Source organism: Octopus sinensis, linkage group LG5 (genome assembly GCF_006345805.1).
Source record: "Octopus sinensis linkage group LG5, ASM634580v1, whole genome shotgun sequence".
Taxonomy (NCBI): domain Eukaryota; kingdom Metazoa; phylum Mollusca; class Cephalopoda; order Octopoda; family Octopodidae; genus Octopus; species Octopus sinensis.
In genome coordinates, this window is record NC_043001.1 from 30,086,093 (window position 1) to 30,099,634 (window position 13,542).

Sequence of the window (13,542 nt, forward strand, 5' to 3'; positions counted from 1 at the left end):
ATTTAAAATTTAACAATATTTTTTATCAATACCTGCTACTTCTCAACAAATTCTTAACCATAAAATATTAACAAATTCTTAACCATAAAGTATTAACAAATTCTTAACCATAAAGTATTAACAATATTTATTCCATTTTAGGCTTCTTTTTTTTTTATCCTAATTTAGAAAAATATCAGAAAATATTTTATAAATATTTAAAATTTAACAATATTTTTTATCAATACCTGCTACTTCTCAACAAATTCTTAACCATAAAATATTAACAAATTCTTAACCATAAAGTATTAACAAATTCTTAACCATAAAGTATTAACAATATTTATTCCATTTTAGGCTTCTTTTTTTTTTATCCTAATTTAGAAAAATATCAGAAAATGTTTTATAAATATTTAAAATTTAACAATATTTTTTATCAATACCTGCTACTTCTCAACAAATTCTTAACCATAAAATATTAACAAATTCTTAACCATAAAGTATTAACAATATTTATTCCATTTTAGGCTGATTTTTTTTATCATAATTTAGAAAAATATCAGAAAATGTTTATAAATATTTAAAATTTAACAATATTTTTATCAATACCTGCTACTTCTCAACAAATTCTTAACCATAAAATATTAACAAATTCTTAACCATAAAGTGTTAACAATATTTATTCCATTTTAGGCTTTTTTTTTTTATCCTAATTAGAAAAATATCAGAAAATGTTTTATAAATATTTAAAATTTAACAATATTTTTATCAATACTGCTACTTCTCAACAAATTCTTAACCATAAAATATAACAAATTCTTAACCATAAAGTATTAACAACATTTATTCCATTTTAGGCTTTTTTTTTTATCATAATTAGAAAAATATCAGAAAATGTTTTATAAATATTTAAAATTTACAATATTTTTTATCAATACCTGCTACTTCTCAACAAATTCTTAACCATAAAATATTAACAAATTCTTAACCATAAAATATTAACAAATTCTTAACCATAAAGTATTAACAATATTTATTCCATTTTAGGCTGATTTTTTTTTTATTATCCTAATTTAGAAAAATACCAGAAAATGTTTTATAAATATTTAAAATTTAACAATATTTTTTATCAATACCTGCTACTTCTCAACAAATTCTTAACCATAAAATATTAACAAATTCTTAACCATAAAGTATTAACAATATTTATTCCATTTTAGGCTGATTTTTTTTTTATTATCCTAATTTAGAAAAATACCAGAAAATGTTTTATAAATATTTAAAATTTAACAATATTTTTTATCAATACCTGCTACTTCTCAACAAATTCTTAACCATAAAATATTAACAAATTCTTAACCATAAAGTATTAACAATATTTATTCCATTTTAGGCTTCTTTTTTTTTTATCCTAATTTAGAAAAATATCAGAAAATGTTTTATAAATATTGAAAATTTAACAATATTTTTTATGAATACCTGCTACTTCTCAACAAATTCTTAACCATAAAATATTAACAAATTCTTAACCATAAAGTATTAACAATATTTATTCAATTTTAGGCTGATTTTTTTTATTATCCTAATTTAGAAAAATATCAGAAAATGTTTTATAAATATTTAAAATTTAACAATATTTTTTATCAATACCTGCTACTTCTCAACAAATTCTTAACCATAAAATATTAACAAATTCTTAACCATAAAGTGTTAACAATATTTATTCCATTTTAGGCTTCTTTTTTTTTTATCCTAATTTAGAAAAATATCAGAAAATGTTTTATAAATATTTAAAATTTAACAATATTTTTTATCAATACCTGCTACTTCTCAACAAATTCTTAACCATAAAATATTAACAAATTCTTAACCATAAAGTATTAACAATATTTATTCCATTTTAGGCTTCTTTTTTTTTTATCCTAATTTAGAAAAATATCAGAAAATGTTTTATAAATATTTAAAATTTAACAATATTTTTTATCAATACCTGCTACTTCTCAACAAATTCTTAACCATAAAATATTAACAAATTCTTAACCATAAAGTATTAACAATATTTATTCCATTTTAGGCTGATTTTTTTTTTATCATAATTTAGAAAAATATCAGAAAATGTTTTATAAATATTTAAAATTTAACAATATTTTTTATCAATACCTGCTACTTCTCAACAAATTCTTAACCATAAAATATTAACAAATTCTTAACCATAAAGTGTTAACAATATTTATTCCATTTTAGGCTTCTTTTTTTTTTATCCTAATTTAGAAAAATATCAGAAAATGTTTTATAAATATTTAAAATTTAACAATATTTTTTATCAATACCTGCTACTTCTCAACAAATTCTTAACCATAAAATATTAACAATTCTTAACCATAAAGTATTAACAATATTTATTCCATTTTAGGCTGATTTTTTTTTATCATAATGTAGAAAAATATCAGAAAATGTTTTATAAATATTTAAAATTTAACAATATTTTTATCAATACTGCTACTTCTCAACAAATTCTTAACCATAAAATATTAACAAATTCTTAACCATAAAGTATAAACAATATTTATTCCATTTTAGGCTGATTTTTTTTTATCATAATTTAGAAAAATATCAGAAAATGTTTTATAAATATTAAAATTTAACAATATTTTTTATCAATACCTGCTACTTCTCAACAAATCTTAACCATAAAATATAACAAATTCTTAACATAAAGTGTTAACAATATTTATTCCATTTTAGGCTTCTTTTTTTTTTATCCTATTTAGAAAAATATCAGAAAATGTTTTATAAATATTAAAATTTAACAACATTTTTTATCAATACCTGCTACTTCTCAACAAATTCTTAACCATAAAATATTACAAATTCTTAACCATAAAGTATTAACAATATTTATTCCATTTTAGGCTGATTTTTTTTTTATCATAATTTAGAAAAATATCAGAAAATGTTTTATAAATATTTAAAATTTAACAATATTTTTTATCAATACCTGCTACTTCTCAACAAATTCTTAACCATAAAATATTAACAAATTCTTAACCATAAAGTATTAACAATATTTATTCCATTTTAGGCTGATTTTTTTTTTATCATAATTTAGAAAAATATCAGAAAATGTTTTATAAATATTTAAAATTTAACAATATTTTTTATCAATACCTGCTACTTCTCAACAAATTCTTAACCATAAAATATTAACAAATTCTTAACCATAAAGTATTAACAATATTTATTCCATTTTAGGCTGATTTTTTTTTATCATAATTTAGAAAAATATCAGAAAATGTTTTATAAATATTTAAAATTTAACAATATTTTTATCAATACCTGCTACTTCTCAACAAATTCTTAACCATAAAATATTAACAAATTCTTAACCATAAAGTATTAACAATATTTATTCCATTTTAGGCTGATTTTTTTTTATCATAATTTAGAAAAATATCAGAAAATGTTTTATAAATATTTAAAATTTAACAATATTTTTTATCAATACCTGCTACTTCTCAACAAATTCTTAACCATAAAATATTAACAAATTCTTAACCATAAAGTATTAACAATATTTATTCCATTTTAGGCTGATTTTTTTTTATCATAATTTAGAAAAATATCAGAAAATGTTTTATAAATATTTAAAATTTAACAATATTTTTTATCAATACCTGCTACTTCTCAACAAATTCTTAACCATAAAATATTAACAAATTCTTAACCATAAAGTATTAACAATATTTATTCCATTTTCGGCTGATTTTTTTTTTATCATAATTTAGAAAAATATCAGAAAATGTTTTATAAATATTTAAAATTTAACAATATTTTTTATCAATACCTGCTACTTCTCAACAAATTCTTAACCATAAAATATTAACAAATTCTTAACCATAAAGTATTAACAATATTTATTCCATTTTCGGCTGATTTTTTTTTTATCATAATTTAGAAAAATATCAGAAAATGTTTTATAAATATTTAAAATTTAACAATATTTTTTATCAATACCTGCTACTTCTCAACAAATTCTTAACCATAAAGTGTTAACAATATTTATTCCATTTTAGGCTTCTTTTTTTTTTATCCTAATTTAGAAAAATATCAGAAAATGTTTTATAAATATTTTTAAAATTTAACAATTTTTTATCAATACCTGCTACTTCTCAACAAATTCTTAACAAAATATTAACAAATTCTTAACCATAAAGTGTTAACAATATTTATTCCATTTTAGGCTTCTTTTTTTTTTATCCTAATTTAGAAAAATATCAGAAAATGTTTTATAAATATTTAAAATTTAACAATATTTTTTATCAATACCTGCTACTTCTCAACAAATTCTTAACCATAAAATATTAACAAATTCTTAACCATAAAGTATTAACAATATTTATTCCATTTTAGGCTGATTTTTTTTTTATTATCCTAATTTAGAAAAATACCAGAAAATGTTTTATAAATATTTAAAATTTAACAATATTTTTTATCAATACCTGCTACTTCTCAACAAATTCTTACACATAAAATATAACAAATTTAACTTCAAAACCTAAAGTTTTAACAATATTTATTCCATTTTAGGATGATTTTTTTTTTTATTATCCTAATTTAGAAAAATACCAGAAAATTTTATAAATATTTAAAATTAACAATATTTTTTATCAATACCTGCACTTCTCAACAAATTCTTAACCATAAAATATTAACAAATTCTTAACCATAAAGTATTAACAATATTTATTCCATTTTAGGCTGATTTTTTTTTTTTATCCTAATTTAGAAAAATATCAGAAAATGTTTATAAATATTTAAAATTTAACAATATTTTTTATCAATACCTGCTACTTCTCAACAAATTCTTAACCATAAAATATTAACAAATTCTTAACCATAAAGTATTAACAATATTTATTCCATTTTAGGCTGATTTTTTTTTATTATCCTAATTTAGAAAAATACCAGAAAATGTTTTATAAATATTTAAAATTTAACAATATTTTTATCAATACCTGCTACTTCTCAACAAATTCTTTACCATTAAAATATTAACAAATTCTTAACCATAAAGTATTAACAATATTTATTCCATTTTAGGCTGATTTTTTTTTTTTATCCTAATTTAGAAAAATATCAGAAAATGTTTTATAAATATTTAAAATTTAACAATATTTTTATCAATACCTGCTACTTCTCAACAAATTCTTAACCATTAAATATAAAAAAATTCTTAACCATAAGTATTAACAAATTCTTAACCATAAAGTATTAACATATTTATTCCATTTTAGGCTGATTTTTTTTTATTATCCTAATTTAGAAAAATATCAGAAAATGTTTTATAAATATTAAAATTTAACAATATTTTTTATCAATACCTGCTACTTCTCAACAAATTCTTAACCATTAAATATTAAAAAAATTCTAACCATAAAGTATTAACAAATTCTTAACCATAAAGTATTAACAATATTTATTCCATTTTAGGCTGATTTTTTTTTTTTATCCTAATTTAGAAAAATATCAGAAAATGTTTTATAAATATTTAAAATTTAACAATATTTTTTATCAATACCTGCTACTTCTCAACAAATTCTTAACCATTAAATATTAAAAAATTCTTAACCATAAAGTATTAACAAATTCTTAACCATAAAGTATTAACAATACTTATTCCATTTTAGGCTGATTTTTTTTTATTATCCTAATTTAGAAAAATATCAGAAAATGTTTTATAAATATTTAAAATTTAACAATATTTTTTATCAATACCTGCTACTTCTCAACAAATTCTTAACCATTAAATATTAAAAAATTCTTAACCATAAAGTATTAACAAATTCTTAACCATAAAGTATTAACAATATTTATTCCATTTTAGGCTGATTTTTTTTTTTTATATCCTAATTTAGAAAAATATCAGGAAATGTTTTATAAATATTTAAAATTTAACAATATTTTTTATCAATACCTGCTACTTCTCAACAAATTCTTAACCATTAAATATTAAAAAAATTCTTAACCATAAAGTATTAACAAATTCTTAACCATAAAGTATTAACAATATTTATTCCATTTTAGGCTGATTTTTTTTTTTTTATCCTAATTTAGAAAAATATCAGAAAATGTTTTATAAATATTTAAAATTTAACAATATTTTTTATCAATACCTGCTGCTTCTCAACAAAAAGGCGAGATGAATGCCAGTTCCAAGATGAAACTTTATTTGGTACATCTAGTCAACCTTTGTTTGAAAATTGCACTGATGTGCATATAAAATCTGTAATGTGATGGAGGGAAAAGACAACAGAAAATGAAGCAAACAGGAGAAAGAAATACAGAGACCTTACCTCTTGACCTCGGCGGGATGAGCAATCACTGTCAAGAAATAAACATGTCCTTGCACGCTGCCGTCCCTCATGAACTGCCCGCACGTGCTTCCTGCCCACGCATGCCCCATTGCTGTTCCACCGGCCCCTGCAGTCTTCACTTCCGTCTACCTCATCTGCAATCCTCTCCACCAACACCACATAGCTCATCACAGCCCATAACACCACAAACACTTCAAAATACATGGAAAAATTTGCAATAGCAAGATTATTAGAATTGTAAAAATGTTAGTAAAGGAATTAAAACCAAGAGTGTTAGTGAGGGAGTGTAAAATATAAGGCAAAATAGAGAAGACTGTCATATGATCCTCAAAGCCAATCACTTGCTTTAACATGGTAAAATCATCTTAAAACACATGATGTTCCAACTTTATAGTTGAGGTTAATAATCTGAAAATTTATAACCATGTTACTAGCTAATCGAATCACACTTTTAACATTGAATCTCTTAATATTTTATTTTAATTTTTCAGGGTCAAAAAATATGTGCCAGTTGAGTACTGTGGTCAATGTAATTGACTTAGCTCCTCCTCTGAAATTGCTGGCTGTGAGCCAAAATTTGAAAGCAATATTTTGTTTTGATTATTTTTTTATAATGTGTTATATATTTGTTTTATCTGAACTAATTCATTAGTTCCTCTTTTTTTTTTTTATTGTGTCTGAGGAGAGTTTAACATTTTCTTTTATTTCTTTTCAATTTTCTTTCAATAATTAGGATACTTCAAAAGATCGTTATGTGGCATCTAGTTTGGTGCAGTTTATCATCAGGAATATTTATAATGCAAACCGGACAATATTTCGAAATAATCTTAAACTGCTGGAAGCTTTGGTAGGACTCTGGAAAGCTAGAATAGATATCCCATATAAGTAAGTTTTTCTTCTTTCATTACAAATGTAGACATCTTTGGATTTGTTAGAATGCACATGGAATCATAAATACTGGTTATTTATCATCATCATCATTATCATCATCGTTTAACGTCCGCTTTCCATGCTAGCATGGGTTGGACAATTTGACTGAGGTCTGACAAACCAGATGGCTGCACCAGGCTCCAATCTGATCTGGCAGAGTTTCTACAGTTGGATGCCCTTCCTAACGCCAACTACTCTGAGAGTATAGTGGATGCTTTTACGTGCCACCGGCAAGAGGGCCAGTCACACGGTACTGGCAATGGCCACACTCAAATGGTGTTTTTTATGTGCCACCTGCACAGGAGTCAGTCCAGTGGCACTGGCAACGACCTCGCTCAAATGTTTTTTTGTTTTTTTTTTAAACATCATCATCATTATCATCATCTAACATCCATGTTCCATGCCGGAAGCGATGGAGCCAAGGACTGCATCTTGACTCTATGTCTGCTTTGGCATGTTTCTACAGCTGGATGCCTTTCCTAATGCCAACCACTTTACAGTGTGCACAGGGTGCTTTTTTCATGCCACCACTACTGTTGAGGTCATCATGCAGGAGCAGGGTTGGTGGGTGCATTCTTATGCTAGATGGGTGTTAAGATATGAGAGAAGAGGTTGGAGCAGAGCAGTTTTCTGTTGTAGAGGAGCTCACATTTAGAAAGGAGAGTGAGAGTGAATCAGTCATATCTCCAAAGAGATAAATAGTGATGAGTAGATGTTCAGGTAGCACCTCAAGGTACAAGGTGAGTAATTGTGAGTGGGGACAGAGAAGCTAAGAGTGTGTGTAGGTGAGTTTTTGCATGAGTATACAGTGGTGGGGTCATGAGATAGGAGAAATGGGAGAAGAGGAGTAAGCAACATCTGTAAAGATCAAGTAGGGTTGAAAGATGGATGGAGGAAGTGAGAGATACAGGGATGGGACTTGGCCAGTGGTGTAGGAGTTGAGTATGGTAATGATGACAGGGGAAGGAGAGGGATGATGTGCTTGGGTAGGCTGCAGAAAAGGGATAGAATGTGCATAAGGTGAGACAATTTAGTGGTCCAGTTTGTGGGGGGAATGGGTGGACCACTGTAACATGTGGGTGTAGAGAACAATACTGATGGGTGAAGAATGGCTGATAGTGAAAAGATTCTGGATAGCAAGAAAGAAAATGGTATCAGGAGTAGGGGGAGACCTACAATGAGAAAGATATGGATTGAGAGGGGAGATTGATTGAGTGAGGTGCCCATTTGTGCACACATATATATGTGTACATGTGTGTGTATTAGTTCATGCGATAAAACCAGTACCAACTTCACTCGACCATACCACAGCTCTGTTTTATTAGGGAAGTTTACAAGTTTAGTGGCTGTGTGGTAAGTAGCTTGCTTACCAACCACATGGTTCCGGGTTCAGTCCCACTGTGTGGCACCTTGGGCAAGTGTCTTCTACTATGGCCTCGGGCCGACCAAAGCCTTGTGAATGGATTTGGTAGATGGAAACTGAAAGAAGCCCGTCATATATATGTATGTATATATATATATGCGTGTGTGTGTCTGTGTTTGTCCCCCTAGCATTGCTTGACAACCGATGCTGGTGTGTTTATGTCCCCGTTACTTAGCGGTTCGGCAAAAGAGACCGATAGAATAAGCACTGGGCTTACAAAAGAATAAGTCCCAGGGTCGAGTTGCTCGATTAAAGGCGGTGCTCCAGCATGGCCGCAGTCAAATGACTGAAACAAGTAAAAAAAAAAAGTAAAAAGAATACTGTTCTTTGAGTTATGTATTTTGGTTTTACTATTTAAGATTTGAACGTTATTCTGTTTTTTCTTACTTATAGGCTTTTATATGAAATGATGACAAGCAGTGATCCCAACACTGGAGGTCTGATGGTCAGTGTACAGCTCTTGGGTGTTCTATTAAAATGTAATTTTTCACCTTATGTAAATATGACAGATGTTCCTCGAGAAACGTGAGTTTTTACTCTTAAAAATATCTTCTCTATAAATAGGAAACACATTTTAATTCACATAAGGTATAATTTTAATTCACATAAGCTATTCACTTAAAGTATTTTCGCGCCCGACATCACAAAATGCGTCTGAATAAACATTGCTGGACAGCAAATAGAGAATTGAACATTGCTTAGAAAATAATTTTCATTTTTAACCTCGTGTATAATACGCACTAGGGATTTTGACCTTTAAATTTTGGGGGGAAAATGCGGATTATACTTGAGGATTTACAGTACTCATTTTTGCTAGCTGGGTGGACTGGAGCAACATGAAATAAAGTGTATTGTTCAAGGACAAAACACACTGCAATCACAAGCCAAATATCTTTACCACTAAGTCATATACTTTCATTAATGTACAACAATCAAAATAATAATTATATTTTCCACTAATCTTAAGAAAGAAAAAAATTCAAATTGCTTTAGACAGTATAATTTCAATTTTACTTTTCAACAGCCCTTAAGACACCAGATTTAATTCAAGCAACTTAGTAAAGCACTTCACATTAAAAATGTCCTATTTCTAAGGAAAATAAATCATTATATTTTGACTTCTCATGCAGGTAAACTACAACTTTTGTTTTTATTTATTCTCCTTTTTTTATAGATATTTTAGTCATTTGTCTCAAGGACTTCATCATAGTCATAAGATTGTTTATGCTAGTACAGCTGAGGTGTTAGGCCTGTCATTGAAATATTTTGATCAGCATAAAGATTCTGAATTTGAGAAATTTATGAAACAAATTGAAAGAGTAATGAAAACTTTAGAACCCAAGCTTGGAAATTTCATTGTTTGTCTTCATAAAATGCAGTTACACTATCAACCAGTTGCTGAGAGGTGAGTTAAATATTTCTTACCGAAAATACTTTAAAAATCTATTTCATTGAGAAAAAAAAACTTTCAGCTGACTAAAAAATTTTAAAGTAATTAATCACCTCTGAAAAAAAAATTAAATGAAATGAAAGCACAATTTCTATTTTAAATTAAATTTATGTTGAAATGTTCTCAGAACTTTACTCGTCCATGCCCACCAAAACAGTCATTAAATAAAATATTGCAATTATGTATGTGTGTTTATGTATATATGTGTGTGTGTGTGTATCATCATCATCGTTTAACGTCCGTTTTCCATGCTATCACAGGTTGGACGGTTCGACCGGGGTCTGGGAAGCCAGGAGGCTGCACCAGGCTCCAGTCTGATCTGGCAGTGTTTCTACAGCTGGATGCCCTTCCTAACGCCAACCACTCCGTGAGTGTAGTGGGTGCTTTTTACGTGCCAGGGGAGGCTGGCAGTGGCCATGATTGGTTGGTGCTTTTTACGTGCCACCAGCACAGAAGCCAGTCAAGGCAGCGCTGGCATCGGCCACATTCAGATGGTGCTTTTTACATGCCACCGGCACAGGTATCACAACATAAAAGCAAAACGTCCCCCATCCAATGGATGGTGCTGAGTTAAATTTTCTCAAAACAACTTGTCCAACCTTCCCATAGAGAAACACTGATTTAACGTAAATTTGAGACACCAGCAAAAGAAGATATAAAGATAGACTGTTTTCTATTCCAAAGAAAAACGATTTTCCACGGCTTTATCGATCACATTCTCACCTGGAATCAATTTTTGTAATTTTTTCAAGACTTATACACGCCCTGATACCGTCGGTATCTACATATCAAATTTGAGGGCAATCGGATGGAGGATGCCCGAGATCCTAGAAGCCACACACACACACTCACAGAATGGATTTTATATAAGAGATAAGCTTGTATTGTTAGGTATATGTATGTGTATGCAGATGTATATATGTGTGTGTGTGTGTGTAAATATATATATATTCATTGTCATCATTTAATGTCCATTTTCCATGCTGGCATGGGTTGGACAGTTTGACAGGAGTTGGTAGGCCAGGGAGCTGCACCAGGCTCCAATTGTTTATTTTGGCATAGTTTTTACAGCTTGGTGCCCTTCCTAATGCCAATCTTTTAACAGAGTGTACTGGGTGCTTTTTAACATGGTGCAAATATGGGAGCTTTTTACATGGTGCAATCACAGATGCTTTTTATGTATGCCAACATGGGTGCCTCTTATGTGGCACTAACAAAATGTAATTTTTTTTTAATTGTTTTTTTGTGGTGGTGGGTACTTTTTTTTTTCATTCTAATTCAGAGAATTGATTTTAAATGTTTCTTATACATTGTGTACATTCAAATACACACATAAAAAATATTGACTGAATTCAACTAAGAGCCCTTGAAGATGGTTCATTATTTTAAAGGCCATGCCAGATACATGTAAGAAAGCTCGTGATAGATGGGGAAATATTTGGAAGGGCATCCACTTATAAAAACCATGCCAAAATTGACCTCACTTGTGTGAATGCCACATAAAAAGCGCTCAGCCCACTCTATGGAGTGGTTGGTGTTAGGAAAGGCATCCAACCACAAAAACCATGCTAAAACAGTCACAGAAGCATGGTACAAACTCCAGCCTGGTTAGCTCCTGTCAAACCATCCACTCCTGTATGGAAGGAGGACGTTAAACAATGATGGTGATGATATGATTTGTAAGGGCCATCAAGGCAAAAGGACACGCTAGACAAAATACTTAACAGCATGTCTTCTGACTTTATGTACTGAGCTCAAATGCCACCATGGTTGACTTTGCTTTTCTTCTTTTCAAAATCAATAAAGAAGAATACCAGTTAATCACTGCGGTTGATGCAAATGATTTTATCCCCACCCAGTAAAATAGTTTCGTTTTTGCCAGAATTTGAAACCATTATGATTTGTAATTAATTTTCATTATGATTATTTCTAGCTATTTACCAAAGCTGCTCTATCACTTAACCAAACTCCATGGAGATTTCCAATTGTATTGTTTGGAAATATTGCTTGGGAATATCAACAATGTTGACGGTGCATTCAGAGAATTAAAGAGCAAAAATTTCTTCTCTTTCTTTGCTCACAGGTAAGTACTTTTGTTCTTCAATTATTTTCAGTCATTTTTAACCCTTTCGTTACCAACCCGACTGAAACCAGCTCTGGCTCTGAGTACAAATGTCTTGTTTTCATAAGTTTTGAATTAAAATCTTCCACCAAACCTTACTTACAGTTTATCTTCTTAACACTAGCTGAATGATAACTAAGTTATTTTACTAAATTCTTTGTTATATTTAAAGTAATTGAAAGAAACGCAAAGCATCTCAAAATAAATACAGTAATGAAAGGGTTAAATGACTTTTGGAAAAAATGTTGTAACACTAAATCAATCAATTAGTTGTGTTCTGCTCCTACAAAAAAAATGTCATACCATGATATATAGGCATTACTATTGTATTTAGTTTAACTTTTTTTTTTTTACATTCTAAATCACAGTATCCTAAGGTCAGCAACTTAACCTTTCCATTTTTTGCTTTCAATAATTAGGTCATTAATAAACTAAGGTGGAGTTATTTGGCTATATCATTGCTACTTCAGAAATTTAATTTGTATGTAACTGTAAGAAATCTAACGTTTTTAAGCATTTTCACCTAAACCAGCCACTCTCAAAATTAGTGACATTGTTAGTTACTTGAAGAGGAACTATTGAGTAATTTGGGAAAGATGAATCATTACTAGAAAGAGCTACATTTCACTGATGCACTCATTAGATAGGAAAGAAGCAATGGTTATGTTCATCATAATACCTGACATGCATATCTATATCTATATATATATATAAAACAGAGTTTGTGTGTGTGTGCGCGCGCATGTTCCTTATGCGTTCCAAAACCGAGTTGTTGATTTTGACGTATGGGGTATCAAAAGACTCAGTAAGCTTTTGGCTACCAACTAAACTATATTTTCATTCACTTATTTGCATCCTGTCGCTGAGCTCCCCTCACTTGTGAGTTTCTTGCCAAAAACAACATGGTATTACTTCTGCATCCACCCTAGTCACCAGATGTAGCACCTGTGGACTTCCATTTCTTGCCCAAGATGAAAATACAGCTCAAAGGTCATTGTTTTAACACCACTGTCAAGATCCAGAATTAATTGCAGAAGGTCCTCATCTTGCTTACGGAAAGCGATTTCCAGGCTGAATTCTAAAAGTGGTAGGGAGGCTGGGACTCGTGTATTGCTGCACAAGGTGACTATTTTGAAGGAGATGAGGTTGAAACTTGGGGAAATAAGTTATTTTTTATAAAAAACTAGTCCTGGAACTTTTTGATGCCACCTCATAGTGAAGTCCTGTATTGTGCAATGATACTTTAGATATTCACACATTTCTG

At 28.7% G+C, this 13,542-nt stretch overlaps 1 protein-coding gene across 2 annotated transcripts in view; it reads left to right on the plus strand.

The window, feature by feature from the left end:
* The window catches only part of LOC115211686 (DNA-dependent protein kinase catalytic subunit), a 266,170-nt gene that overhangs the window by 156,039 nt on the left and 96,589 nt on the right, over window positions 1–13,542 (plus strand). For both annotated transcript variants that reach the window (XM_029780332.2, XM_036503287.1), the window contains exons 55-58: window positions 7,087–7,238; window positions 9,100–9,231; window positions 9,881–10,111; window positions 12,090–12,239. In XM_029780332.2, the coding sequence (XP_029636192.2) occupies window positions 7,087–7,238; window positions 9,100–9,231; window positions 9,881–10,111; window positions 12,090–12,239 (665 nt within the window). The remainder of the gene's footprint in view (window positions 1–7,086; window positions 7,239–9,099; window positions 9,232–9,880; window positions 10,112–12,089; window positions 12,240–13,542) is intronic.